General features: G+C 47.9%; 1 protein-coding gene across 4 annotated transcripts in view; it reads right to left on the reverse strand.

Moving 5' to 3' along the window:
• Nucleotides 1-1157: 1157 nt before the first annotated feature.
• TTLL4 (tubulin tyrosine ligase like 4) overlaps nt 1158-23460 on the reverse strand; it is a 31388-nt gene continuing 9085 nt past the window's right edge. The window contains exons 1-19 of one of the 4 annotated variants that reach the window (XM_070489714.1): nt 19735-19837; nt 14574-16161; nt 13610-13719; nt 13209-13272; nt 10334-10455; nt 9782-9892; nt 9352-9428; nt 8439-8630; nt 8257-8339; nt 7899-8027; nt 6469-6591; nt 6071-6169; nt 5614-5748; nt 5034-5171; nt 3613-3715; nt 2822-3032; nt 2619-2689; nt 2133-2218; nt 1158-1680 (exon numbers count right to left, since the gene is read on the reverse strand). In XM_070489714.1, coding sequence (XP_070345815.1) covers nt 1428-1680; nt 2133-2218; nt 2619-2689; nt 2822-3032; nt 3613-3715; nt 5034-5171; nt 5614-5748; nt 6071-6169; nt 6469-6591; nt 7899-8027; nt 8257-8339; nt 8439-8630; nt 9352-9428; nt 9782-9892; nt 10334-10455; nt 13209-13272; nt 13610-13719; nt 14574-16063 — 3597 coding nt within the window. In that variant the 5' untranslated portion in view covers nt 16064-16161; nt 19735-19837 and the 3' untranslated portion in view covers nt 1158-1427. Of the gene's footprint in view, nt 1681-2132; nt 2219-2618; nt 2690-2821; nt 3033-3612; nt 3716-5033; nt 5172-5613; nt 5749-6070; nt 6170-6468; nt 6592-7885; nt 8028-8256; nt 8340-8438; nt 8631-9351; nt 9429-9781; nt 9893-10333; nt 10456-13208; nt 13273-13609; nt 13720-14573; nt 16162-19734; nt 19838-23460 lie in introns of those variants that run through there. The other 3 variants (XM_044751425.2, XM_044751424.2, XM_014852557.3) reach the window with 3 other exon arrangements.

Consider the following 23460-nt stretch of genomic DNA (forward strand, 5'->3'; position numbering starts at 1 on the left):
GTCAGGTCTTTCAGTGATTTTTCCACGGCTTCGTCCCAGCTTGCCACAGAACCTGGAGGCATGAAGTCATAAGTCTCCATCTTTCCAAAGCTCCGAGAGCCCAGGGGGAGACTGAGCAGAGCTTCCTGCCAGATGTGCCAAGGGGCAAACCTGGGTCTAGACACGGGGCCAGCGGCTTCTTACTGGGCCACTGCTCAAAACGAAGTAAGGGGTTGGCAGGGTCGGGGATGGGGCAGGCAACAACCGGGGAGTGCTGGGCTGGGGAGGAGCACAGTTCAAGGGAAAACAACCTTTAGGATCCAAACCCTCCCACCTTGTGCTTCCCCCAGGCTCCACTTTGCCCCAAACCCAGGTGCTTGTGTCCTCTGAGGTCTTCAGATGTACAGGCCACTCAGTCAACATTTATTGAGCACTCACTGTTTAGTGAGTCTTGGGGAGGGAGGTAGATTCAGTTAAGAGTACAAGAGTTCAGTCAGCAGTCTGACTGGAAACCCGTCCTACCACGGTGCCCGCTCCTCAAAGCCACCCGCCACGTCAGCAGACTCCGATTGTCCTAGTGACCTACACAGTAAAGGGAGTAAGCAGAACAAGAGACTTCGTCTGCTTGTGGGGAAATCACAGCTCCTCCCACCCTCCCCCCGGACTGGGCCCTTTGATGAATGGACACAGACAACAGCAACTAGGATTATCTGGGCTTCTTCACTGGGGCCACGGGAAATTCATGAAGCTCACAGACCCTCGCACTCACAGAGAGCTAAGAGTTAACATCCACGAGAGAGAAGTCTAGGAGGTGGAGCGAGTAGTGATGGGAAGTCAGAAGAGGGAGACCCAGGGCTACTGGCTGGGTGGGCATGTGAACGGAGAAACGGTCTGGAGCTGGCGAACCCTCCAACACTAGAAAGAGAGCAATTGGGTTCAGCACAGAATGGCCTCTCCCTGCTGTCTACTGAGAAGTTTGAAGGTTTCTGCAAGTAGCTCCTCCAGACAGGTGGTGGGGGAGGGGAGGTAAACCTGAGGAAATGAGCACCTTCAGAGGAACCTCCTCCCTTACAAAGGATTTCAGGCCCAAATATGTTCAGTACATTTTCTCCTCTTGAGCTAGAACTCAATCATGGCACCAAGGCCTAAAACAAACCACACACGGCTCTCTGAAGGTAGAAACCAAACCCTGCTTTATAAGGCTGAGTGGCCACCATTGGCTTCTCTACTGAGATACGAGGTGCCAGCCAGTGAATCCTCCTCACCTTCTCCCTGTCCCCACCACCCTTCCAGCCCTCCAGATACCCAGCCCTGCAATTCAACCACTTCAAAAAATACTCTGAGGAGGGGTAGGGTGGAGGGGTGGGGTCTCAGGCTGGCCAGCCGGCCGGGTCCCATGAGGTAGCTAACGCTGGTGCTCCTGGGCAGGGGCTAGTGAGAGAGGCCAGTCAAGGGCTCACAGCAGCCAGGAGGGAGTCACCAGTTAACTGGGAGGCGGAGGAAGCAGAGAGTCTCGTCCTCCCAGAGCACTTGGTCACAGGCAGCATCTGGGTGGAGAGGCTGGCCTCTTTGCTTGTGTCCTCACTGTCCTTTGAGGAACTGGGTTTCCTGGGGAAAAGGAAAAGGCCAGCTTGGGTCTTCTTGGGCTTGGTGGTCTCGTCTTCAGAGAGCAGTATGCTTCCCTCAGAGGAGCTGTGTTTTCTGAAGGGAACAGGCAGGGAAAGAAATGGCTGAAACACTGTGTAGCTAACACCTTAATCTGTGATCTGCCTTCAGTCTGGACCAGGCATTCACAACATTATGGGGTTACAGACCACAGCTATATGGAGATATAAACAACCATAAAATACATTTTATTTATCCGAAGCCTCTAAAACTTAAGTGGAAGTTGAATGTGTGTGAAGTAGGAGGGCTAAAGATTTCCTATAGCTGGTGGCTACGGCTGAAAGTGGCCACTTCTGCAAATGATTCTATGCTCCATCTCACCTTCAGTGGGCGTACCAAGAGCCACCAGAAAGAGGACATCGTGGCTGCATATTCCTCCCACCAACCCCCAGCTGGAGAATGCTGCTGCTCTCGTCGTAATCCAGGAAGAGGAAGGAGAGAAACTCGCTGAACTCACCCACCACCCTCCCTGCCCAGGCAGCACTCACCCCAGCTTGCCAGGCTCCGATTTGGAGAAAGCACTGGGTGTCACTTCACCCTTTGGGACAGTCAGAAGGGATGCTGGGAGAGACCACTAAAAGCAAAGGAAGAGGTGAGGCCAAGAGGACTCGGCAGCGGTCAGGTGGGAGTGTTTGGGGTCTTGGGACTCTCCCAGCTCTACCTCTGAGGGACCATGGAACTCTCCCCTTCCCTACCCTGCAGGCATGGGCCATTTGCGAAAAAGTCTGGGTTCTCTTGCCAATTCAGACAAGCAGCTGAGGCTACAAAGCACTTTTTGATCCTTGAAAGAAAGACACCCAGGTAATCCTGGAGACAATTAATCCCTTGAAAGGTAAGGGTCATGAGACACAGAGGCAGGACCTTGGGGGGAAAAAGTGAGGTCTGGACCTACACCCAGCCCATGCTGCATTCCCCAGGCAGAGGAGGGAGGGGCCGGAGATGGAGCTGCCCCCGCCCCTCCCAACATCACTCACCAGTGGAACAGAATCAGAGACGGCTCCTGTGTGGAACCCTTTGTAGCACCAACTGCGAAGTAGATCAACTCCTAGGACAAGATTGGTAGGGTAAGCTTAACAGAGTGAGACCAACTGGCCAATTCTTCCTGCCAGAGGCCCGCTTCTTGCACCAGGCTTTAATCTCACTAACATGGCCTCCTGTGGGCAGGGGTAAACGTCACCTTTGAGCTTGTTGCCATGGTACTTCTGTTCCCATTGGGTGGTGAGAATGTTGAAATATCGTGGCTGCTCAAAAAAGCGGAGATAGCGAGAGGAGATTCGAGAAGGAAAAATTCGTTCAAATTGACCACGGCGAGAAAACTCATCTTCCATCTCGACCAGAACCCGAACGTCATCTGGTGTCAGGACATCCAGCACGGATGCATAGAAGTCCTATGGCCCAAGGAACAGCGGGAAGAGGGCGTGATGGAGAGTGTAAGCCAGAGGCAGAGAATCAAGACTCTCAAGGGACTGCCAAGGCAGCCTGGCGGGCCAGCTCTGCACTTCGTTCTCAAGTCTACTGAGCTTAGTTGGGGAATGAAGACATTCTTGGTGAGGGTAAGGCAAGCCCCCAGAGCAGAGGTTAAGTGGTTTGTTGGATGAAGTCAAGACCAGAATCTCGCAACTCAGATCTGGCAACAGCCTTGTGTCTGCCACTCTTCCATCTGGCTCCCGCATCTGCTCTGAGAAAGTCGAGCCTTCCAGGGGCTCACTGCACCTCAGAGAAAGAAACTCCACGGGTCTATGGCTCTGACCACAAGGGTGGGCTAGTACAGCACTTTCCTAAGAGCAGTGCTTCTTGAACACGTGATGAAAGACATCAACTCTCTCCCGTACATGCCAACTAACCCCTGCACACCAAGGGGGTCACGGTTAGGAACCCCGCCGTAGAGAGGAACAACTGGTGGCCTCAGGTCCCAAATGTCTGGCCAGGGAAGCTTTCTGCTGGCACAGGGGGAAGGCAATCTCCTACCTGATCAGGAACTTTCTGGGTCAAGTAATAGGCTTTCTTCATCTTCTGCGCAGTGAAGTGCTCCGGGGCCATTCGACATTTGTCCCTGGGGGAGCTGGACAGGCTAAGGAAGCAGGTGGAAAAGGAGCAAAGGGGAAGGTCAGCAGCCTCACATCCTGAGGACACATGGAGAGAGGGCCAGCCCAGGAAGACACCCTTCTCAAGAGAAGTCAAGATGTACAGACAGATGCTCGTTACTGGACTAGATCAGACTGCAATGCACGCCACTCAAGTAGCCTGTCTGAGGGTCAAAGATCAATGCCATGGAAGAACTAAAAGAGTACAAAGCACCCTCTTTAGGTTGCATTTGAATGGCAAAAAAGAAGACCCTGGAATTATTGCTGTACACTTCAGTTTAGTTTAATTTAGTGAACACTTAATAAATACCCAGCTCGGCCCTACTGGCTGTGTGATTCTGGGCAAATCACTTGACTTCCCTGCACCTCAGTTTCATCATCCTCATTACTATGGTTACTACCAAGAGAGACACAAAGATGGCCTCTGAGGAGCTCATAGGATGGCAGGTGTCAAATGACAACCACAGCATGGAGCTAAACGCGAGTCTGCAGGTATAATGGGGAAAGCAAGTTTTGTTAGCAGAAAATCAGGATTTGAATTCCAGCTCCTCTACTTTGTAGCTGAATGACCTTGGATGGGTTACTTAATCCCAGCAATTTTCACTTTCCTTATCTATAAACTGAGGATACTACTACCAACCTCAGGGAGTTGCTGTGGGGATAAATTAGAGGTTTTTCCCTCACACATAGCAGGTCCTGACTAAATATTAGCTCCCTTCCCTCAAGAGTGGTCCCGAGCGGTTTGGAGGGATGCAGGAGAGGCCCTGCACTGAGCTGGCTGCATGAAGATGCTGCCTGGAGCTAGGCTTTAGTTGCCTTGATGGGTGGGTGAGGTTGCAACAGGGAGGTCTGGCTGAGGGGCATTTCAGGAGGAAGAAACTCCATGAGCAGAGGTGGGGACACTATGTGGAAGAGTGAGAGGCAACGAATGTTTCAGAGAGGGAACTGGACTGATTGATCCTTCAGGATCCTTCCAACCTGGAGGTTCTGTGAGTGATCTGCTTTGTCAGAGCATAGGAGCCATGAAGAGGAGTAAGGAGGAGTGCCTGGGAAAAGGAGGCTGGCCCCCTGAGGAGTTTAAAGCTGACTCCCCAGGCCCTGTAGAGATTCCAGAGCAGGGGAGCAACACGACCAAACATGCTTTCAGGGGCTCTGATGTGGCAGTGGTGCATGGGCGACTGTAGGGGCAGAGCAAGCAGCAAGGGAGACCACACAGGAGGGAGCGCTTAGACACCACTCCTTCCCAGAGTCACGATGGGGCTGCCCGTGCTGCCAGCCAAGCCACAGACAAGCAAGGAGGCTGACCTGGTGGTGGAGCTGCTGGAGCTGCTGGAGCTGGAAATGATATCCTCTGCGTTGGGCAGAACAAAGCCTGCCAGGTTCAGAAGGTCACGGATCATCTGGCCTTTGATGCTGATGTCCAGTGGAGAGTTGGAGTGGAGACTTCAGGGAAAGGATGCAAAGAGTGGTAAAAGCAGATTCCAAAACTGTCTCCGGTCATATGTCCGAGTCAGTGCTTACCCCATTTACTCCCTGGCTCCCCTCGGATGAAAGGGCTCAAACCCAAACTCATGAGCATCATCATGGGGTGCTTTTTGCCCCACAGACAGTGAATAACCTCCCTCAGGGTGGTTACTGTTTCCTGGTTTGCTAGGGTAAAAGCATGGAGTAGGGATCAAGTTTAAAAGAACAATTTTAACAATCTCTCTCCATTCTCAAAGAACCTTGACATAATGGCAAAGAATGAATGAGCAAGCAAACAGACTGTGAAAACAGAATTCTAGTGGAGGAAACGTCTTCCCAAAGTCCTCAAGACTAGCATGGAAATGGGTTCATGAGGACCCAGGAAGGGTTCTCCTCAAAGTGCCCAGAGAATACCACTCACCTCGGGGAAATGTTGACTTCCAGGACCCAGGGCTTGAGGTTCTCATCCAGCATGATATCGAAACCAAAGAGCTCGTGGCAGCTGTAGGGCCGCCGCACATACGTCTTCAGCAGGCTGGTCACGTAGGGTTCTGACCTGGTCAGAGGAGGAGGAAATATTCAGCCCAGCTCCTCCCAGAGGGCCCTACCCAGAGTTCCCCTGCAACGGAGCAGCCCAGAGATGGGAGAGCAGAAGCAATCTAGGAAACGCAGTTCTCAGGAGAGGCCTCTGATCGAGGGCCAGCTTCTGGGGATGAAGTTCAGCAGAAGAGCAGAATTTAACTCCATCAACTCCTTCCTATTCCCTGTCCTTAGAAATTGAAACACGGTCTAAGTCTGGAACATAGCAGTGCAGAAGCCCATTAGAAAAGAAGGGATTCAGTGGCAGACCCCACAGCCAGGGTGGCAGTGTGACTCACGAGATGATGGTTTTGACAACAACATCCTTTATCTTCTCCCAGATGGCATCACTGTTGACTCCCTTCTGGCTCAGGTAGTTCCACAAAGCCTTCAGTGCCCTGCGAGGGGGGGAGGGGGGAGTATTTGGGGTCATATTTGACGAATGAATGAGGAAGAAAAGAGAAAGGGAAAGGAATAAGAGGCCCAAAGGTATTTTCTTCATCTTTTCTTTTGATGTTTTGAATTAAGAAAGAGATGAGCTGGGATGCAGAAAGACCAGTTGTCAATTGTCAAGTGTTTATGTGGTCTTTGGGTCTTATATTAATCCTCAACTCACCATCCCTCTGAACCTCCCAAACCCCGGAGCCCTGTGCTCCTCTAGGCCTACAGGAGTTTGACAGGGACATGGCCTGGGTACCATTTGTGGCCCTGGCAGGCCGTTTCATCTGCGTTGGCCTGGTACTCAGTGTTCTTTTTATTGACACTGTAGTTGGTCAGGTGCATGAACTTGTTGCCAAGACTCTTCATGGAAGGGGAATACCTGGAAGGGAGGAAGAGAGGCAGACGTTAGATGGTAAGACTGCAGACAGACAACGGTCCAAACATTTTCCCAAATCCTGAGAAGGCAAAGAAAAAGTGGACAGATCTTTTCAGATGCACAAGGGCCTGAGAAGTATGTGTGTCAGTAAGGTTTCTAGAACACCACAGCTACACTCATCTCCTTTATGCCACCCCAGTCCTGCAGGAAGGCCCTCCCCAGATTCAGTGAAGTAGAGAACTTCCTTATTTCTCATTCCCCATGTGATATTGTAATTTACAATAAGAAATATATATATTGATCTCTGCCCCCAGTTCCTGGCCCAGAGCTCCTAAAACTCTTGGAATTCCCTAAGTGTTAAGAGCACTAGGAGCATCTTTTGTTCTAACATTTGGTTTTTGACCCCCGTTCCTGATACAGGGCTTTTGAAACCTTGTAATTTCCTCGTGACTTTGGGTGAGATCCTGGATGGCTCCTGGATGAGGGTTGGTCACTGGAAAGACCAAGTGATTACTAGAAACTTGGAATTTTCAGCACGATGCCCCATTCTCTTAAGAAGGAAGGAGGACTGAAATGGTGATCAATCATGCCTGTGTGATGAAGCCTCCATAAATCCCAAAAGTGCAGGGTTCAGAGAGCTTCCAGGCGGATGAACACGGGAAGATGCTGGGAGAGTGGTACTGCGCAGAGAGGACATGGAAGCTCCACGTCCCTTCCCACACACTTTTCCCTATCTCTCTCTTCCACCTGGCTGTTCATCTGTATCCTTTATCACATCCTTTTATAATAAACCAGCACACATGAGTAAATGTTTTCCTAAGTCCTGTGAACTGCTCTAGCAAATTATTTGAACCCAAGGAGGGGTCACAGGAACCTCTGAATTATAGCAATTTGGTCAGAAGCACACGTGGCAACCTGGACTTGTGACTGGCATCTCCAGTGTGGGCAGACGGGCAGCCTCGTGAGACTGAGCCTTGCACCTGCGGGATCTGATGCTCTTTCCAGGTAGCTAGAGTGAGAACTGAGTTAACTGTAGGACACTCAGCTGGTGTTGTGGAAAATCGCTTTGTGTGGGGAGAAAATAGCATACCCCTGGTGACCAGAAGTGTCAGCAATGAAGTGTTCTATGTAAAAGGAAAGGAACACTGGGAGGAAAGGCAGATTTTCCCAAGCACACTCCACCTTCTCCTTTGCTAACAAAATCTACAAAAACGTACGTTATTTTCCTATTTGGCGTCCTCCAGTTTTCCTCCCTCTCAGAAAAACAAACCCCAAAGCTGTCAGGAGGAGGCCTCACCAATGCCACATACTTGCAACTGGCAAAGCGGACGAGACCATCTGAAAAGAGGTAAATCCGCAGAGGATCGTAGGAGGTGACGTAAACATAGATTCGCAGATCAAACTTGCTGCCGCTGATGAGGTAGGGTTTGTGTAGATACCTACACAGGGAGAGGTCAGCTTCAGGGACATGACAGGTGACACAGGGCTCAGAGGGTAACCGAGCCAGGCAAAAGCCAGCTAACAGTCCCCCAGATAAAGACCTTAAAACAGCTTGCTGAGGAAGGTCTTTGGCTGCGAGCACAAAGGGTGGAACATTGTAAAAAGGGAACCTCCAGGCTGAGGAGACGTGAAAATGGCGAGCGAGATCTGAGCTGGAGACAGGCTCACCTCTGTACCAAAAGGGGCCTTCGCTTGGGGAGCTGACTCCACTTGTGAATGACCTGGATGCCAATGCCTCGAGCTGACGCTGGCTAGAAGTCAAGTGGAAAGGAGATGAGATTTGCTCCTGGCCCAATACTCTGTTGTTCCCATTCTCAGACCATGGCCTACTACCCACTGTGCCCACTCACTGGTTTAACAATCCACTTTTGGCGGCTGCTGCTCTCCCAGGCTTTGCGCAGGAGCTTGGCATCCTGCGGCAGGATAAAGGACTGGGGGAAGAAACTGAACTCCTTCTTGCCAAAGCGGCTCTGCATGCGGGACAGGTTCCGCCACAGGCGATCCTTCCGGCCAATCTGGAATGAACCTGGGAAATGGTTTAGCTGTAGGAGGGACAAAGGGTGAGAGCACGGAGAGGGCCCAGGTGAGACCACGGGGAAGACAGAAAGACTCATGATCCCACTCCAACTTCTTCAGCCACATTCTAAGCTCCTGTTTCATCTTATCATCACTGTCTAATGGTCCTTAAATATTCAGCTGCTGAGCATTCACCCAAGGATATTAAAACACAAGACAATTTAGTGCCCTCTAGGAGCTGATAGTTAATGACATATAATAGTGATTAAGGCAGACATGATATTCACCTTAAGTGCAAAGAAAAAGCTGTTACGTCTTTTTCCATGACAGCCTATAGAACTAAGACAGGAAGGCACCTGGCTGTCGGGAAGCCTGAGACAGGGGACTCATCGGTTCCAACACGAGACCAGAGTCCTCTTTACACATATTCAGCTTGAGGAACGGAGGCAATGCGCAGTGGTTACAGGGGAAACACAATAAACTGAAAATAGACGCTGCATCTCAAGACACATTCAAGGAAAAAGCATCTTTGCGAGGCTGCAACTGCCCAAGACACTGCAGCTGAGCTGCGAGGAGATGGGCGTGATCTGCTAGGGTCTCGCTGCACCCTCCTCCTGCACTTTCTCCACCCCTCTCTAAAGTGTCCCAATTCTCTGTGGTCACCCTCCTCTTCCCCCACTCCCAACACCAACTTCCGTCCACCTAGTCCAAAGCCCAGGGGAAGAGCTCCTCAGAAAGGGTCCCTACCTTCTGATGCTCCCGAATGGATCGGAAACTAGGAGACTTCATGTGGTGACCCCAGCAGCCCAGCCAGTCATCATTTCCTATAGAAGGCACATCAGGGAGTCAGTCCTGCTAGCAGCTTGGTCCCTGGGACAGAGAGAGGCCCAGAGGCCCTAGAAATACCACCGGGCCTGGGCATAGCTCCCAGACCTGGTTTTCTAAGAGTTGCCATGGAGCATGAGGTCCCGGGGTCAGGGAAAGAACAATGGCCCTCTGTCTTCCAATTCTGAGGAACAGGCTCCAGCCCAGAAAGATTTCAGAGTTATGTCCTCTTATGAAGTTGAAAACTTCAGGACAGGGTCCCTACATAGCAGGAGGCATCTAGGGCTCTCTTTCTGCTCAAAGCCCATCTGCTAGGGCAGAGGACAGGCTCACAGTGAGACAAGTAACTTACGCTTGCTAATTTTGAAGTGGGACCGTCCAATGGTCTGCTTGACAATATTGGGGGTCACTGTGCTCATCTTCCACCGGAGCAGCTTCCTCTGCTCCCAGGGAAGTTTCTCCACTGGAGGGAAGGGGATTAGGGAGGGTGGAGAAAAGCAGGAGAGTCACGGTGAGAAGAGGAAAAAGATGGCACTGTTGCTCAATCTTCCCTGGGTAGGCAGTTACTAAGCACTGTTGCAGATCAGAGTTTCAAAGGAGCACACTTTGGGGAAGAAAAGGAGGCTGCACAGGAATGAGGTGCACAGAGAGGAGGGGAGGTTGAAAGGGAAGAGAAACAAGATTAAAGGGCAAGAGGGAAGCATGAGATTATGGCACTGAGAAGGGTCAGTTAAAGGATGGACGAGAAAAAGGTCCCCATATCAGAATGGAGAACCAAGCAGGGAACCGAGCACACTGACAGCCATTCCAGAAAGCCCCTTCTATCCTGTTGCCACCTGCCCCCAACTCTGCCAGCATCCTTCTCCTGGGGGCTCTTCTGCCTCAGACACTTGGCTAGGTTTACCTCTCTCGTCCCGAGTGCCAAAATAGATGGTAGGGGGCACGTTGGGAAAGAGACTGTAGATGAGGGCTGGTCGGACAACTTTCTCACTGGAAAGGGGTTTGGTCAGAATCTCCGTGCAGTCCCTAAGGTAAAAAACAGACATGCGGTAGAAAAAAGGAAAGCCATATCTGCCAAAGTGCTGTTACTATCACGTATCATTTCTTTCAGTGATTCCACAAAGACAAGTGCTCAATAATTATTTTGCAAATATTAATCCATAAGGTGCTAGGGCTAACTTCTATACAGCCACACTCGTAAATGTCACCTAAAGACAAGGTTTTCCAATACTTCATTCTGTGACAGAGCTGCAAAATCTCCTGTGACAAGCTGTAGGCTGGGGAAGGCCCTGAAAAGAGCAGTTCTGAGAGCAGGTAATGAATCTGGGTGAATATTAGTAGAAGAATATGCCACACAAAGACAAAGAGAAATAAAGAAGGAGAGGAAAAAAAAATCATACAGATAATTAAAAAAAGAGGAAGAGCAGAAAAGACCTAAGAAGAGGTATAGAGAGTTTTAAAAAGAAAAAGGGAAAAAAGCAACAGAAAGAAAAGAAATAGTGATCCTTCTAACTCATTTTATATTTAGGGTTATCTGAGATATGCAGATGATTAGTGCTCTTCTCCATTTTAGAAATGACTTGTGACACCAGATTTTTACGTAATAGTCTGGTAAAGCAGGTCTAGGAATCTGGGGCAGCAGGCCCCTGGGGTCCCTACTGTTGTTCCCACAATGGCTGGGCCAAGGCTATTTGAAGGGTCTCAAAATAGTGAACACCTCAACTATCTATCAGGTACAAGCTGAAAGACCTAGACCATTTCTTCAAATAGCCCTGAAAATGGAGAGAACATCTATTACTCTCTATACTGAGCTGATATGATTACAAATATTACTATTTGAGATTCATTTTTAGCTTATAAAGAGCCACTCTACCTGTTAATTTGGAGCACAACAGAAATAGGGACTGTAGGTAAAACACTTCAGTGTTTTAAACCTTAGAGATTTTTAATGAGTTTTATTTGGTCAAGTTAAATACTCATTCCCAATTAAGGCACAGCTGACACAAAGAGAAGCAACCTGAGTCTGGATGTTCTATATGTTAGGCAAGCCTTGACACACACAGCTGGATTTTAATCAAAATTAGGATAAAACTACCCTCTTCACGTCTGCGGCCTGAGGTGATCTCCGAAAATGGTTCGCTACTCACTTGACCCGGAAAACCCTACAAAATCATGCAAATCAAGAGGTTCGAATCTTCGTGTCCACTTTAAGAACACTCGTGAAACTGCCCAGGCCATCAAGGGTATGCACATCCGAAAAGCCACCAAGTATCTGAAGGATGTCACTTTAAAGAAGCAGTGCGTGCCGTTCCGTCGATACAATGGCGGCGTTGGTAGGTGTGCCCAGGCCAAACAGTGGGGCTGGACACAGGGTCGGTGGCCCAAAAAGAGTGCTGAATTTTTACTGCACATGCTTAAAAATGCAGAGAGTAATGCTGAACTTAAGGGTTTGGATGTCGATTCTCTGGTCATTGAGCATATCCAGGTGAACAAAGCTCCCAAGATGCGGCACAGGACATACAGAGCCCATGGTCGGATCAACCCCTACAAGAGCTCTCCCTGCCACATCGAGATGATCCTTACTGAAAAAGAGCAAATCGTTCCTAAACCAGAAGAGGAGGTTGCACAGAAGAAAAAGATATCCCAGAAGAAACTGAAGAAACAAAAACTTATGGCCCGGGAATAAATTCAGCATACAATAAATGCAAATATAAAAAAAAAAAAAATTAGGATAAAACTTTGCACTAAAAACAAAGCAAAACTCATCAATTTTCTATGCTTGTATTTTGTTTCTTTTACATTTTTAGTAGAAGTTATTTTTAAAAAGAAAAAACTTTAATGCTCAGTACTTTGGAGGGGTTCTTTTTAACATTTAATAAAACAATGGAATTAATGATGACAGAGCCTCATATGCAGGCAAGGTTGGAAGTAGTGAGGGGAACAAGGAAGATTGTGCTGAAGAACATTAACTTTCTACCTGGAAAGGTGGTGTATATGATCCTTTACCAAGTTCCAAAACTTGTTAGCACAATAACATGTCCTCATTTCTAGTAACGCCCTCATGAGTAATTTCTTCATAGTCCTGCATTCCTTCCTCTCCTCCCACTCCCCGTCTCATTTAGGCAGCATCCTACAGCTCCCTGTTTTAAAGAAGGCCCTACACTGAGAGACTGGCTTTTTGGTTCCCTAGTTAGAGACGGTTATCACTCAGACTCCACTAAGGGCAGTCCATAAAATAATCTAGATTAAAGCTAGAGAATTTTTTATTCCATTTCTTATTACTAAGGTTGATGTCAATCTTATTTCCCAAATTAAAACTAACCTCAGAAGGGGGCAAAAGAGCATTTCAAAAAGCTCCAATTAGTGGTATGTCTATCTCAGAACTGTTTCTGACAGTGGGACACATTTATAATGCAAGATGGCAATTACCCTCATGCGGGTGGCCTATTTACCTCAAACATTATGTTTCTCCATTATATTGGTTATTAATTTTCTAAACACTTCTTGGAATTACGTGCTTTTTACTTGAATGATTTCCTGGAGCCTAAAGACCAAACTGCAGCCTAAGAAACATGGTACTGTTTTTAAGCCCAACTGACGAAACATGTTTCTGGTCCCTTCCATCACTCCCTGTTTGAAAACTAAAGTCCCAAATGTAAAAATCTCGTAAAAATGCTTTAGGATTAACAGGGCCATTAGACTTAGGTGATTAATCTCTTAATAACCTTTCGGAGACAGAATATGAGCATCTACCAACAATCTACACGGCCAACACTCACCGAGAGATCACTGCCACCGACTCGCTGGGGGAGACAGCACTGAGCGAGGAGCACTCTGAGTCTCCTGCAGGGAAAGAGCCAAGAAGTGCCAACTGGGAGAGGCTGCTGCACAAACTCACCAAGCTCTGAGCTCTTCCTTGAGCATCTTCCCTCAGCCTTCTTGCGGAGCCACGTGCACCACCCTGCTGCCTTGCACTGCCTTCCTCGAGCTCAAGAGCAGCAGGAGAAGGCAAAACTGGGGACAGGAGGACTAGAGAACAAAGTCCCCCAAAAGCCACTCCCGACCTTAGACGCCCAAGGTGAATGGTTAGTGTAGGTGATTAAGGGAATTAAGGATCTGTTAGCCCCTCCCTAGCAGGCAGTGACCAATTCCCAGTTGGAGCTGAGGGTCCCCTACTCACCCTCCTCCTCTTCGTCCTCATCGTGGCTGCAGCAGTCTTCCAAACCATCCACCAGATCTTCTTCTAGATCTTCAGCCTCAACCTGGTCTAGCTGGACGTCAGCAGCTGAACTACAAGAAAGAAATCATGCCCCAGCCCAGCCAACTCCATGAGAGAGGTCACAGATGCCCGCTCCTTCGTCATCTCTAGTGTTTGTCTCTTTCCCAGTCACCAATCTGTGTCTCTAGTCTGGATCTTCCAACTTCATTTCTCTTGCCCTCAGAGCTTCAGTCTAGCCATAGCTCCTCAACCCCACATCCCCTACTCTGCACAGAGGACTATGTCTTCCATCTTCTTTAAAGTCCCTCATAGCATATAAGCACAAAATTTGCAGACAAAATACCATCAGTGAATGGCTGGTAGATGACTTCAAGGGTCCCTAGGCCTCTCTCCGGGAACTCGGAACAAGGCCTTTGTGGATCAAGGTTCCAGAGAAGTAACAAGGCACAAGAGAAAGAGCCAAGTATGTGTATGTCCTCACACTGACACGGCTGTCACACCAGGAATGACTGAGAGCCTAGAAAAGTCAGAGCCCCCAAGATGTGTTTGGAATTCTTGTTGTAACCTAAGGCAGGGGTCAGCAAACTTTTCATCAAAAGGACCAAACAGTAAATATTTTCAGTTCCTGGGCCATTTAGTCTGTTGCAAAGATTCAACCCTACCATTATAACATGAAAGCAGCCACAGACAGTAGTAAATGAATGGGCAAGGGTGCATTTCAATCAAATTTTATTTACAAAAGCAGGCAGCAGGCAGGATTCGGCCTGCAAGCTGTAGTGTGCCAACCTCTGCCCTAAGATGAAAACCAACATTCTAGGGCAGCTAAAAATTAAAACCAACCTTCAGGGACACAGGGTCAGTGTCACCAAATTATGCTGTATACATTCTACTGCTCTAAATGAACCAAAAACTTTCTCCAACTTACCCAATATCCCTAGCAGGTGAGTCCAGCTCCCTGGCCTCCTTAGGCCCCTCCTTCCCAAGCTGGATGGAAGAGAGGCGGGTGGCCACATCGGCTACTCCAAGAGGCTGAGGGGAAGAAGGCAGAACTGGAGTTTTGTCTTCTCCACGTGGTGGGGAGTCGATCACAGATCCACAGGCAGGGCTGCGGCTGAGCCCATGAGCATGTGAGGCAAGAAGGTGAATGCTGATGCGTTTGGTACAGAATACCGTACCGTCCAACTCCAAGGTGTCTGAGGCTCCAGGGAGGATCCTACTGCCCCCTCCAGCATCCTCTTGAGGGAACTGCTGGCCCACCAAAGGAGGTTTCCACCGTCTGTTCCTATTGAGAAGATCCCACTGCAAGCTGGGGTTCGTGAAACAAGATTGGTCAAACTGGGAGCCTTGCCGCGGCTTCTTCTCAAAGCTTCTCGCAGTCAACTTCCTCACGGCCTCAGTGAACCGAACCTCCTTAGTCAGAGCCTGGGAAGCAGAGTCGCCACCCAGGCCACAGGGATGTGGCTCTGCCCTCATGGCTGAGTCACTCTGGTTGTACTGGGGAGAGGCAACACTGGTGGTGGAAGTGTCTAAGGAGCTAGGGGTAGACAGGGGACTACAGGCGGGGCCATCACCTAGGACAGTGCCATTGCTCTTGGGGACCTTGTGTTCAACACGCTGCAGCACACAGTCTCCAGTGCCCCCTGAATGACGCCAGGAGACAAGTTGGATCTTGGGTGAGGATACTGGCTTCAGGCCCTCCGTGGCCTGCAATAAAGGCACTTTAGTGCTATCTGGCAGCATGAAGGAGTTGTTGTTCAGCATGGGCTTGTAGGAGGAGGAAGGGGAGGAGGGTGGAGATGGGGTCTTCCCTGAGATGGCAGAGGCCAGGCTGTTCCTTGAAGGGTTTTCCCCAGCTGCTCCCAGTGAGAGGTATGGATCTGCAGATGAGGATGCCACGGGCTGGGCCATGGGGGAGACTGTGAAAGAAGTGGCCTTATGGGCAGTGAGTCTGACAGGAAGGCTCTTTTGAGGGAGAGAAAAAGGTCTTTTTTCTGACGGGCTTGAACGCAAGCAGAAGGACTCCAGTTGCTGGTATGGTTTGTGCCTATTGCTGGAGCGGCGGTACAGCAGGGTGCTGCTGAACAAGTCTGGGAGCGAGTGCAGGTAACAGGAGCTGCTGTGGCCTGCAATGACAGCTGTGGTCCCAGAGCTACATAAAGTGCTGGGGCAAAAGAAATAGGCTTGCTGAGGTGGGACACCCAGGAGGCCTGGGCCCAACCGTGGTGAAAGCGGACCCACGTGCTTCTTCTCCAGCTTCCAGATTGGCTTCACTTGCTGATGGGCCTGAGACCAGACTTTGCCCTCAGAGGGTTTCTCAGGTGGCGGGGCAGGCACTGTGCCTGAGGGCCCAGTCTGCTTGAAGGTGCTTCCCCGGCGGAGGCCAAGACTGTAGTGCTCTGTTCCTGCTGAGGCCATGAGGGGCCCACATCATGGCCACACGGCCTCAGGGCCCGGCTCAGGTAAGGTGCCACGCACCTCCAGTAGTAGCAGCGGCATCCTCGAAGTCCGTCAGCCTGAAGGGGAGAGAAACAATTGGCAACATTACTGTCCCAGGAGAACAGATACAACACTACAGTGGTCCTCAGGGGAGCAAGAGTCCCACTTTAGTACTTCTTGGGCAGCCAGTCTTGCCATCATTTGGGGCCCTGGGAGAATACTCGATTCCGAGGGTGTTTTCAGTGGTTCCTGCTGTCTGCATGGGATCAAAGCTGCCTTCATGAAGGACTGGGACTTTACAGCTCAACCATCGTGAGTCTGCTCACGTACTCCCACTCTCTTACTCAGAAAGCTCTTTCCTCTCTCTCCAAAGAAAAATACATCTTTCTGCCTTGCCATCCATGACTTTATATGAGTGGCTTCCTTCCCTCACCTACCACAGGTGTGGCTAACAAGGCAAGTCTGGGGGTGGCAGAGAAACCAGTCAATATCTTCCTCCTCCCCAACCAATTCTGAAAGGTCTAAGACCATTCGAGAAACACATTTGACATCTACTGCTCCCTTACCAACTCTCAGGCGCCCCTGGTGTGGTCTGCTTTTCACGGCCCTGCATGACAAGTTCAGATACGAGCAGAGAATTCCCCTGCTAGCCTCTGGAGTTCATTCTGGAGCTGAGACAGTACTTCCATCTCTCCAAGAGTCTTGCCAACTATACAGACTTAAAGTCCACCCCACGTGTTGGTGGGAAAAAGAAAAAACAAAACAGAACTAGACACCACCATTATTTTGACTTAAAGTGACTTTATCTCCAGCAGCCACAGTGGGACAGGAGCATTCAGAGAGCAGAATACAGAGGCAAGGAGAAGAGGAGGGAACTTTCTTTACACCAACTCCCAGGCTTCAGCCAACAGGCTGCTCAGCATGGTCGCTTACTTTCTAAATCAAATTCGCAAAATATCCTCCAGTTTTCACAGTTGCAGGGAAAGGTGTGCCTGCTTTCATGACAGCCTCGGGGGAAAAAACAAGACCCTTCTGGAAGGCATTCACCTGGGATAATTCTGAATGGAATCTTGGCATCCTCATCAAGTGTTTTCAGAGCGGCTAGAGGCAAGGAATCAGCAGAGAATTTTTTTGCTCAAGTTATATTTAAAACACAAACTTCAGTGGGGAGAGGACTTGTTTTTGGTAAGAGAATAATGGCCAATGAAGAGCCATGATTCCTGTCTACAGCTACAGGAACTGTTGGTGTCGTCTACCAACAAAATGTCTGCCAACGTTGCGTGACGTCCCCCTCTTTTCTTGCAAAGGCTGACCTATGTGGATTCGTTCTCAAGGAGAACACAAAAAACCACAACTCATCACTGCCAATATTCAAAGTGAGAGTGGGCTAAAAAAGCATGAGGCTAAAACTGATTTTGATGCCAGTAACCTCAAATTAAGGGGACAGAAAACGGACCTCCACCGAGTCCAAACTATGGAAATTCTGTGCAGGGGACAATAATATTCTGTGTCCTTATGGCAGAGAAGCATACACAAGGGAAGAGTCAAATGTCGCTGTGACTTTACAAGGCCATGTGCGTGTGTCCCCTCAATTATCCCTAAGCTTCAGGTACGAGACAAAAGCCAGGCTGGAAACACTCTTGCACTGTCTACACTGAGTCCCTTCGTGGGTGAAGCATCAAGAGCAAGCCACCGCCTTCTCACCAGCACTGTGGCCAATCCCACCTTCCCTGATGGCCACGGGTGCTCGCTGCACACCACTTCAGGGCTGGTGAGGAGAACTCTTCCTCCACACACTGGGCAATGTCTGCTCTGTTTTACACCGTATGAATTCTCAGTATCAGCAATACTGAATGCACGTGGCCTGGCATCTAGCTGGCTTGACTTCTAATCCAAATAAGGAAGAGGGAGACGAAGGGCACACTCCCATCCTCCTCAGAAGCTGCAGGTGGTCTGCTCCCAGGCAGGGTGTGAAGCCAGCCGGGCAAGTGCCAGAGTAAAGTGGATTCTCTTCTCTCTGACTAACAGGATTCCAGCTCTCACACATCCCTGCAATGGCCATTTCCTATTCCTTGTTTCCTCCCATGGTTCCCAAGATGTGTAGGATGGCAGTTTGCAAAAGGGCTGCCTGTCCTCCTAGAGAAGCATATCTGGAGGGACCAAGCAGGGGAGAAGATGTTTCTGCAACTCTCTTTCTGGGCAATAGCTCCACAGCTAGTAAGAGACATCCAGGGTTGGCTAAGGTAGCTGTGTCAGTAACTGCCAAGCAAAGACAAGGCTGTCATGTCCGATACTCTAGACAGAGCAGCTTTAAGAACATGAAGTCAACAGTATCACTCAGAACAGCATCACATACAAATGCTCCAACCTGCTCTCACTGTTTCTGGTTCAAATATAGTGTCTGGTTTAGACAAGGAAATGATTGTTGCTAAGGCAACTCTGTTCTTTCTCCTGACAGAGATTCCTGATGAAATAAAAGCTCCACAGGATGGGGAAGCAGAGACCTAGTGAGAAAATTCAGGTAGGCTGGGTCCCTGCCCCTGACTGCTGCCACACCTCCTTTTCCTGTATGCTGCCCTCAAGAGCAGTGCCACTCAAGTGCCAGGGAACGAGCCCACTGCCCTAAAGGAATGAGGAGTGACAAACTTTAAAAAGCTTTAGAAGGTCTAAAATAGAAGAAGTAGAGGAACTGAGAAAATAGTTTCAAAATCTAATACACTGAGCATAGTGGTTTCTGCCATAAAGTCAAAGTCCAGATGGCACCCAGACCCCACAGACAGCATGTACCCTGAAGGTAGCTTTGCTGCGACATCATCAAACCTGTCTCCTGTAGGGGACTCTGGGCTCCTGACGCAACGTTGGGAGGCCCTTCTTCCAGCCCCCCTCAAATTTCTAAGTGCACTGTGATGATACACACTTGGTGTGTCTGTGTATCCCTTCAGAATCCAAGAGACAGGCTGCCCATCTCCCAGGAAATATTTTAGGATGAGACATCAAAGGAAAGAGAACAAGGAGTAAAGGTATTTATATATGTAGAAGGCCTCACACAGGCCACTAAGAGAAGCTTTGTTTCAAAAACACCCAACTTAAGCAAATCTAAACTCAGAGTAACTGGTGACAAGGTAAATTAAAAGGATTCACAAGTTCCCTTATTTTCATTCAATTTACATAAATTTTTTAGTCACATATATCCACTCCACAAAGGTAAGCAAAAGCATTCATACTTTCTCTAAGTCCAAAGGATCCACCATCAGTTGACCCTCCAATCAACAGCTTGTAAGTATCTTTAGGAGCCAATAAACTGACCTCATCTGGAAAATAACATTTTCCAGATCTACTAACCTACACCTTTCTTGCTCCTACACACTCTCCCTGGAGAACAGGAGGGCTTAAGGGGCCAAGAGGGGGCACAAACACTAAGCTATATGTAGTCTGGAGAGTTCAATTTAGAAGCAAATAAGTCTGTTTCTGGCTAAGTTTCTCAATCAAGGTCCAAACAGCAAAATGCCCAGCTGAAAAGAAAGGTGAGCTGAGGGGAAAGCAGCTGAGGAGAGAGTTCTGGGGAAGAAAAGTCCTTCTGAGACAGCTCTCAGGACATTGGAATATATTTACATAAAAACAAAAGTCTGGAAGAACACACACTGAACTACCGTCACGGTTGTCCCGGGGAGAGGGGCAGGGGTGGGTGGGCAGTCGGACACTTTCGCAGTTGACTTCACAGGCATCCATGTTGTCTGATCTTTCGCAAACAAGCGCGCAAGGCTCGTGTGGCGTTTCCTGAGAGTCGCCGGGGCGCTGCTCCTCCTCTCAGCCACACTGCTTCAGCACGGCCACCCCCGGTGACTCGGGCCAGGCAGCACTTGGAGGAACAGTGGACTGCATGCACTACTGAAGCCACACAGCTGGAATGTTTGGGACGAGATGAGAGAGGAAGTGCCGTGACCCCCACTGGGTGCTGGGGAGATCAAATCAGAAAATCACACAAAACACAGTGCGTGGCCCACACTAAACACTCAAGGGATAGTAGTGAGCATGCTCCTTATTACTGGCACCAAATGATCTAACTTTCTCCCCTCGGCCCTTTTCTCAAGCTGCAATCGGGGTGGGGGGGGGGGGGGGACACACACAGAGCAGGCAACAATTATCCCCACCACAAAATTTCAGCTAGTACAAGTTATGCTCTTTTATAAAAAGACATAATTGTCTTGCTATTTGGGGACTTCGGTGAAATTTACTATATTTACCAGGAATGAGATTCTCAGCTGCAGGTGTGATTTGGCACTAAAAAGCAGCTGAAAAGTAATTTGGGACATACCAGGAGAAGACTCTCGCTTCTGGGTCTTCTTGTTTTTATAAATAGATGGTTGGGATTTCTAAAAACATTGGATGAAGAGAATTAAAAAGTGCTTGTTACTCACCTAGTGCCCAGACCCTGGTTTCTAAACACCATTTGTCAATAAAAGGAACCAAGGAACTGGGGCTCCTTGAAAAACAGCTGGGGTAAGAAAAGTATCAGATGAGACTGAAACATCTTATGCTGCCAAAAGTAAGGAAATGCTCAAAATTTGATAGGGTTATGTCATAATATCACAAGAACAGCTAACATCACACTTAATGGTGAAACACGAGATGCTCTCCCCCTAAGACTGGGAACAAGGCAAGGATGTCTACTCTCCGCATTTCTATTCAACACTATACTGGAAATTCTAACCATTGCAGTAAGGCAAAAAAAAGAAATTAATGGCATATAGATTACAAAGGAAGAAATAAAACTATATTTATTTGAAGGAGACATGATCTTGTACATATGTGAATAAATATTTCACTAAAGAAGATAAACAAATGAGTAATAAATCTATGAGAAGATGATCAATATCATTAGTCATTAGGGAAATGAAAATTAAAACCACAATGAGATACTACTATATACCCACCAGAATGGCTATAATCAAATAGATTGATAGTGATAAGTGTTGGCCAAAATATGGAGAAATTGGAACTTTCGTATATTGCCAGTAGGAATGTAAAATGGTACTGCCACTTTGAAAAACAGTTTGGCGGTTTCTCAAAGTTTAATATATAACGACTTAGCAATTCCACTCCTAAATATCTACTTAAGAGAAATAAAAGCATATGTCCACACAAAGACTTACACACAAATGTTCACAGCAGAACTTTTCATAATAGGCAACAACTAAAAATAATCCAAATATCTATCAACTGGCAGAGGAATAAACAAAATATGATATATCCATATAATGGAATGCTACTCACAAAAAGCTGAGAACTATGATACATGCAACAACCTAGATTAACCTCAAAAATGTTATGCTAAGGAAAAGAAGCCAGACACAAAAGACTACATATTGTATGACTCCATTTTTATAAAATTTCTAGATAGAAAATAGACTAGTGGTTGCCTGGGCTGAGAGTAGGAACAAGGAAAGACTGCGAATGGGACAAGGGAACTTTCTGGGGTGATGAGGGTGTTGTAAAACCAGACTGTGGTGAGGGTTGCACAAATGTACAAATTTACTAAAAGCAATCAAACTCTACTTTTATAGTGGATCAATCAACGGCATAGTATGCAAATTATACCTCAATAAAGCTGCTTCAAAGTAGAAGGGCCAAAAAGGAGAGAGGAGCCAGGTGAAAGAGGCTCCCTCTGACCAAATCTCGGACAATTTGAGAAGCAAAATAAAAGAGTTGCCAGATTAAATAAAACAAGGATCCATGAATCCATACCAATATAATAAAAGAATAAATGAATAGATGGAGGAGAAGAAACAACTCTTTCTTACAGCAGAATTCCAACTAAGAAGTGATATTAATAAGAACAGAAAATTGCCAATGACAACCACCACAGTAGTAACTGCTTCAGGTAAAACTCATCAGTGGATCCTAAAATTGGTGGGTGAAAGGTTATCGGGAAATAAGATAATTATATTGTCCCAAAATATCTCTCCACATTTATTCATTACAAAGGGAAAAAATCAGGGACTGGCCCGGTGGTGCAGTGGTTAAGTTCGCATGTTCCGCTTTGGCGGCCCGGGGTTTGCCAGTTCGGATCCCGGGTGCAGACATGGCGCCGCTTGGCAAGCCATGCTATGGTAGGTGTCCCACATATAAAGTAAAGGAAGATGGGCACGGATGTTAGCTCAGGGCCAGTCTTCCTCAGAAAGAAAGTGGAGGATTGGCAGTAGTTAGCTCAGGGCTAATCTTCCTCAAAAAAAACCAAAGGGAAAAAATCATAACTTTACAGGGGAGAAACCCAGCAGACACCACCTTAATCAAGTGACCAAAGTTACCATCATCAGTAATAGCACAAATTGACATCATGTGCCTCATGACATGATGCACTGAAGGGCACAGCATCACTGCTGTGATTTCTTGCCAAAAACACATCACCTGAATGCATGAGGAAATATCAGACAAAGCCAAAGTGAAGGTCACTCTACAGAATAACTGGTCTGTGCTCTTCAAACGTGCCAAGCTCATTAAAGAAAAGAAAGGCTGAGGGACTATCCAGATTAAAGGAGACTAAAGAGACATGACGACTGATGCAACGTGTGACCCTGAAAGAGATAAAGGACACTGACAGGACAACTAACAATACTTGAATAAGGTGGATCAGATGATGGCATTATAGTATATGGTATTAGATTAATGACGTCCTGCTTCTGATCATTGTGCTTGGCAATGTAAGAGAATACCCTTGTTTTAGGAAACATTTAGGAAACATTCAGGAAACATTCAGATGTAAGGGGGCATCATGTCTGCAACTAACTCCAACATTTCAAAAAACAGTCACAGTTCACATATGAATGAAAAATAAAGGGAGTGTGGTAAAATACTAACATTTGATAAATCTGGGTAAAGAGAAAATAGGAATTCTTTGTACTATTTTTGCAAGTCTGAAATCATTTCAAAATAAAAAAGTTTAAAAAAAAAGTTATTACTACTTAAAGGGAAGCTTGGTTTTTCTCAGACCAGGAGGCAGGCAGCACAAATCAATATCAACTCTTCTTCAAAATTAGACTGGCAGGAACGCCTCCTACCGGTGAATGATTCAAGCCACTGAAATCAGACTCACTCTGTGCCCCACCACCTGAAGCAGGCTTGACTGGGGGATCTACCCGTCATCCCTATGGAGCAAGAGCTGAGGTCACATGCCTTATGAAGGGCCTTACCCTGAACACTAGCCTTTTCAACATAGCCACTGGTGGCCAACTTAATACGAACGAGCTACCCGGCACGCTCCACTGTAAGCGGCCAGTGAACCTGCAAACTCTGGCTCGAGGAGTTGAAGGAAGAAGGCAAACGCCAGAGCCTGGCAGATGAAGTGTAACAGAAGCACCTCCTCTGGGGCCATCAAC

The sequence above is a fragment of the Equus asinus genome, chromosome 19 (assembly GCF_041296235.1).
Source record: "Equus asinus isolate D_3611 breed Donkey chromosome 19, EquAss-T2T_v2, whole genome shotgun sequence".
NCBI lineage: Eukaryota > Metazoa > Chordata > Mammalia > Perissodactyla > Equidae > Equus > Equus asinus.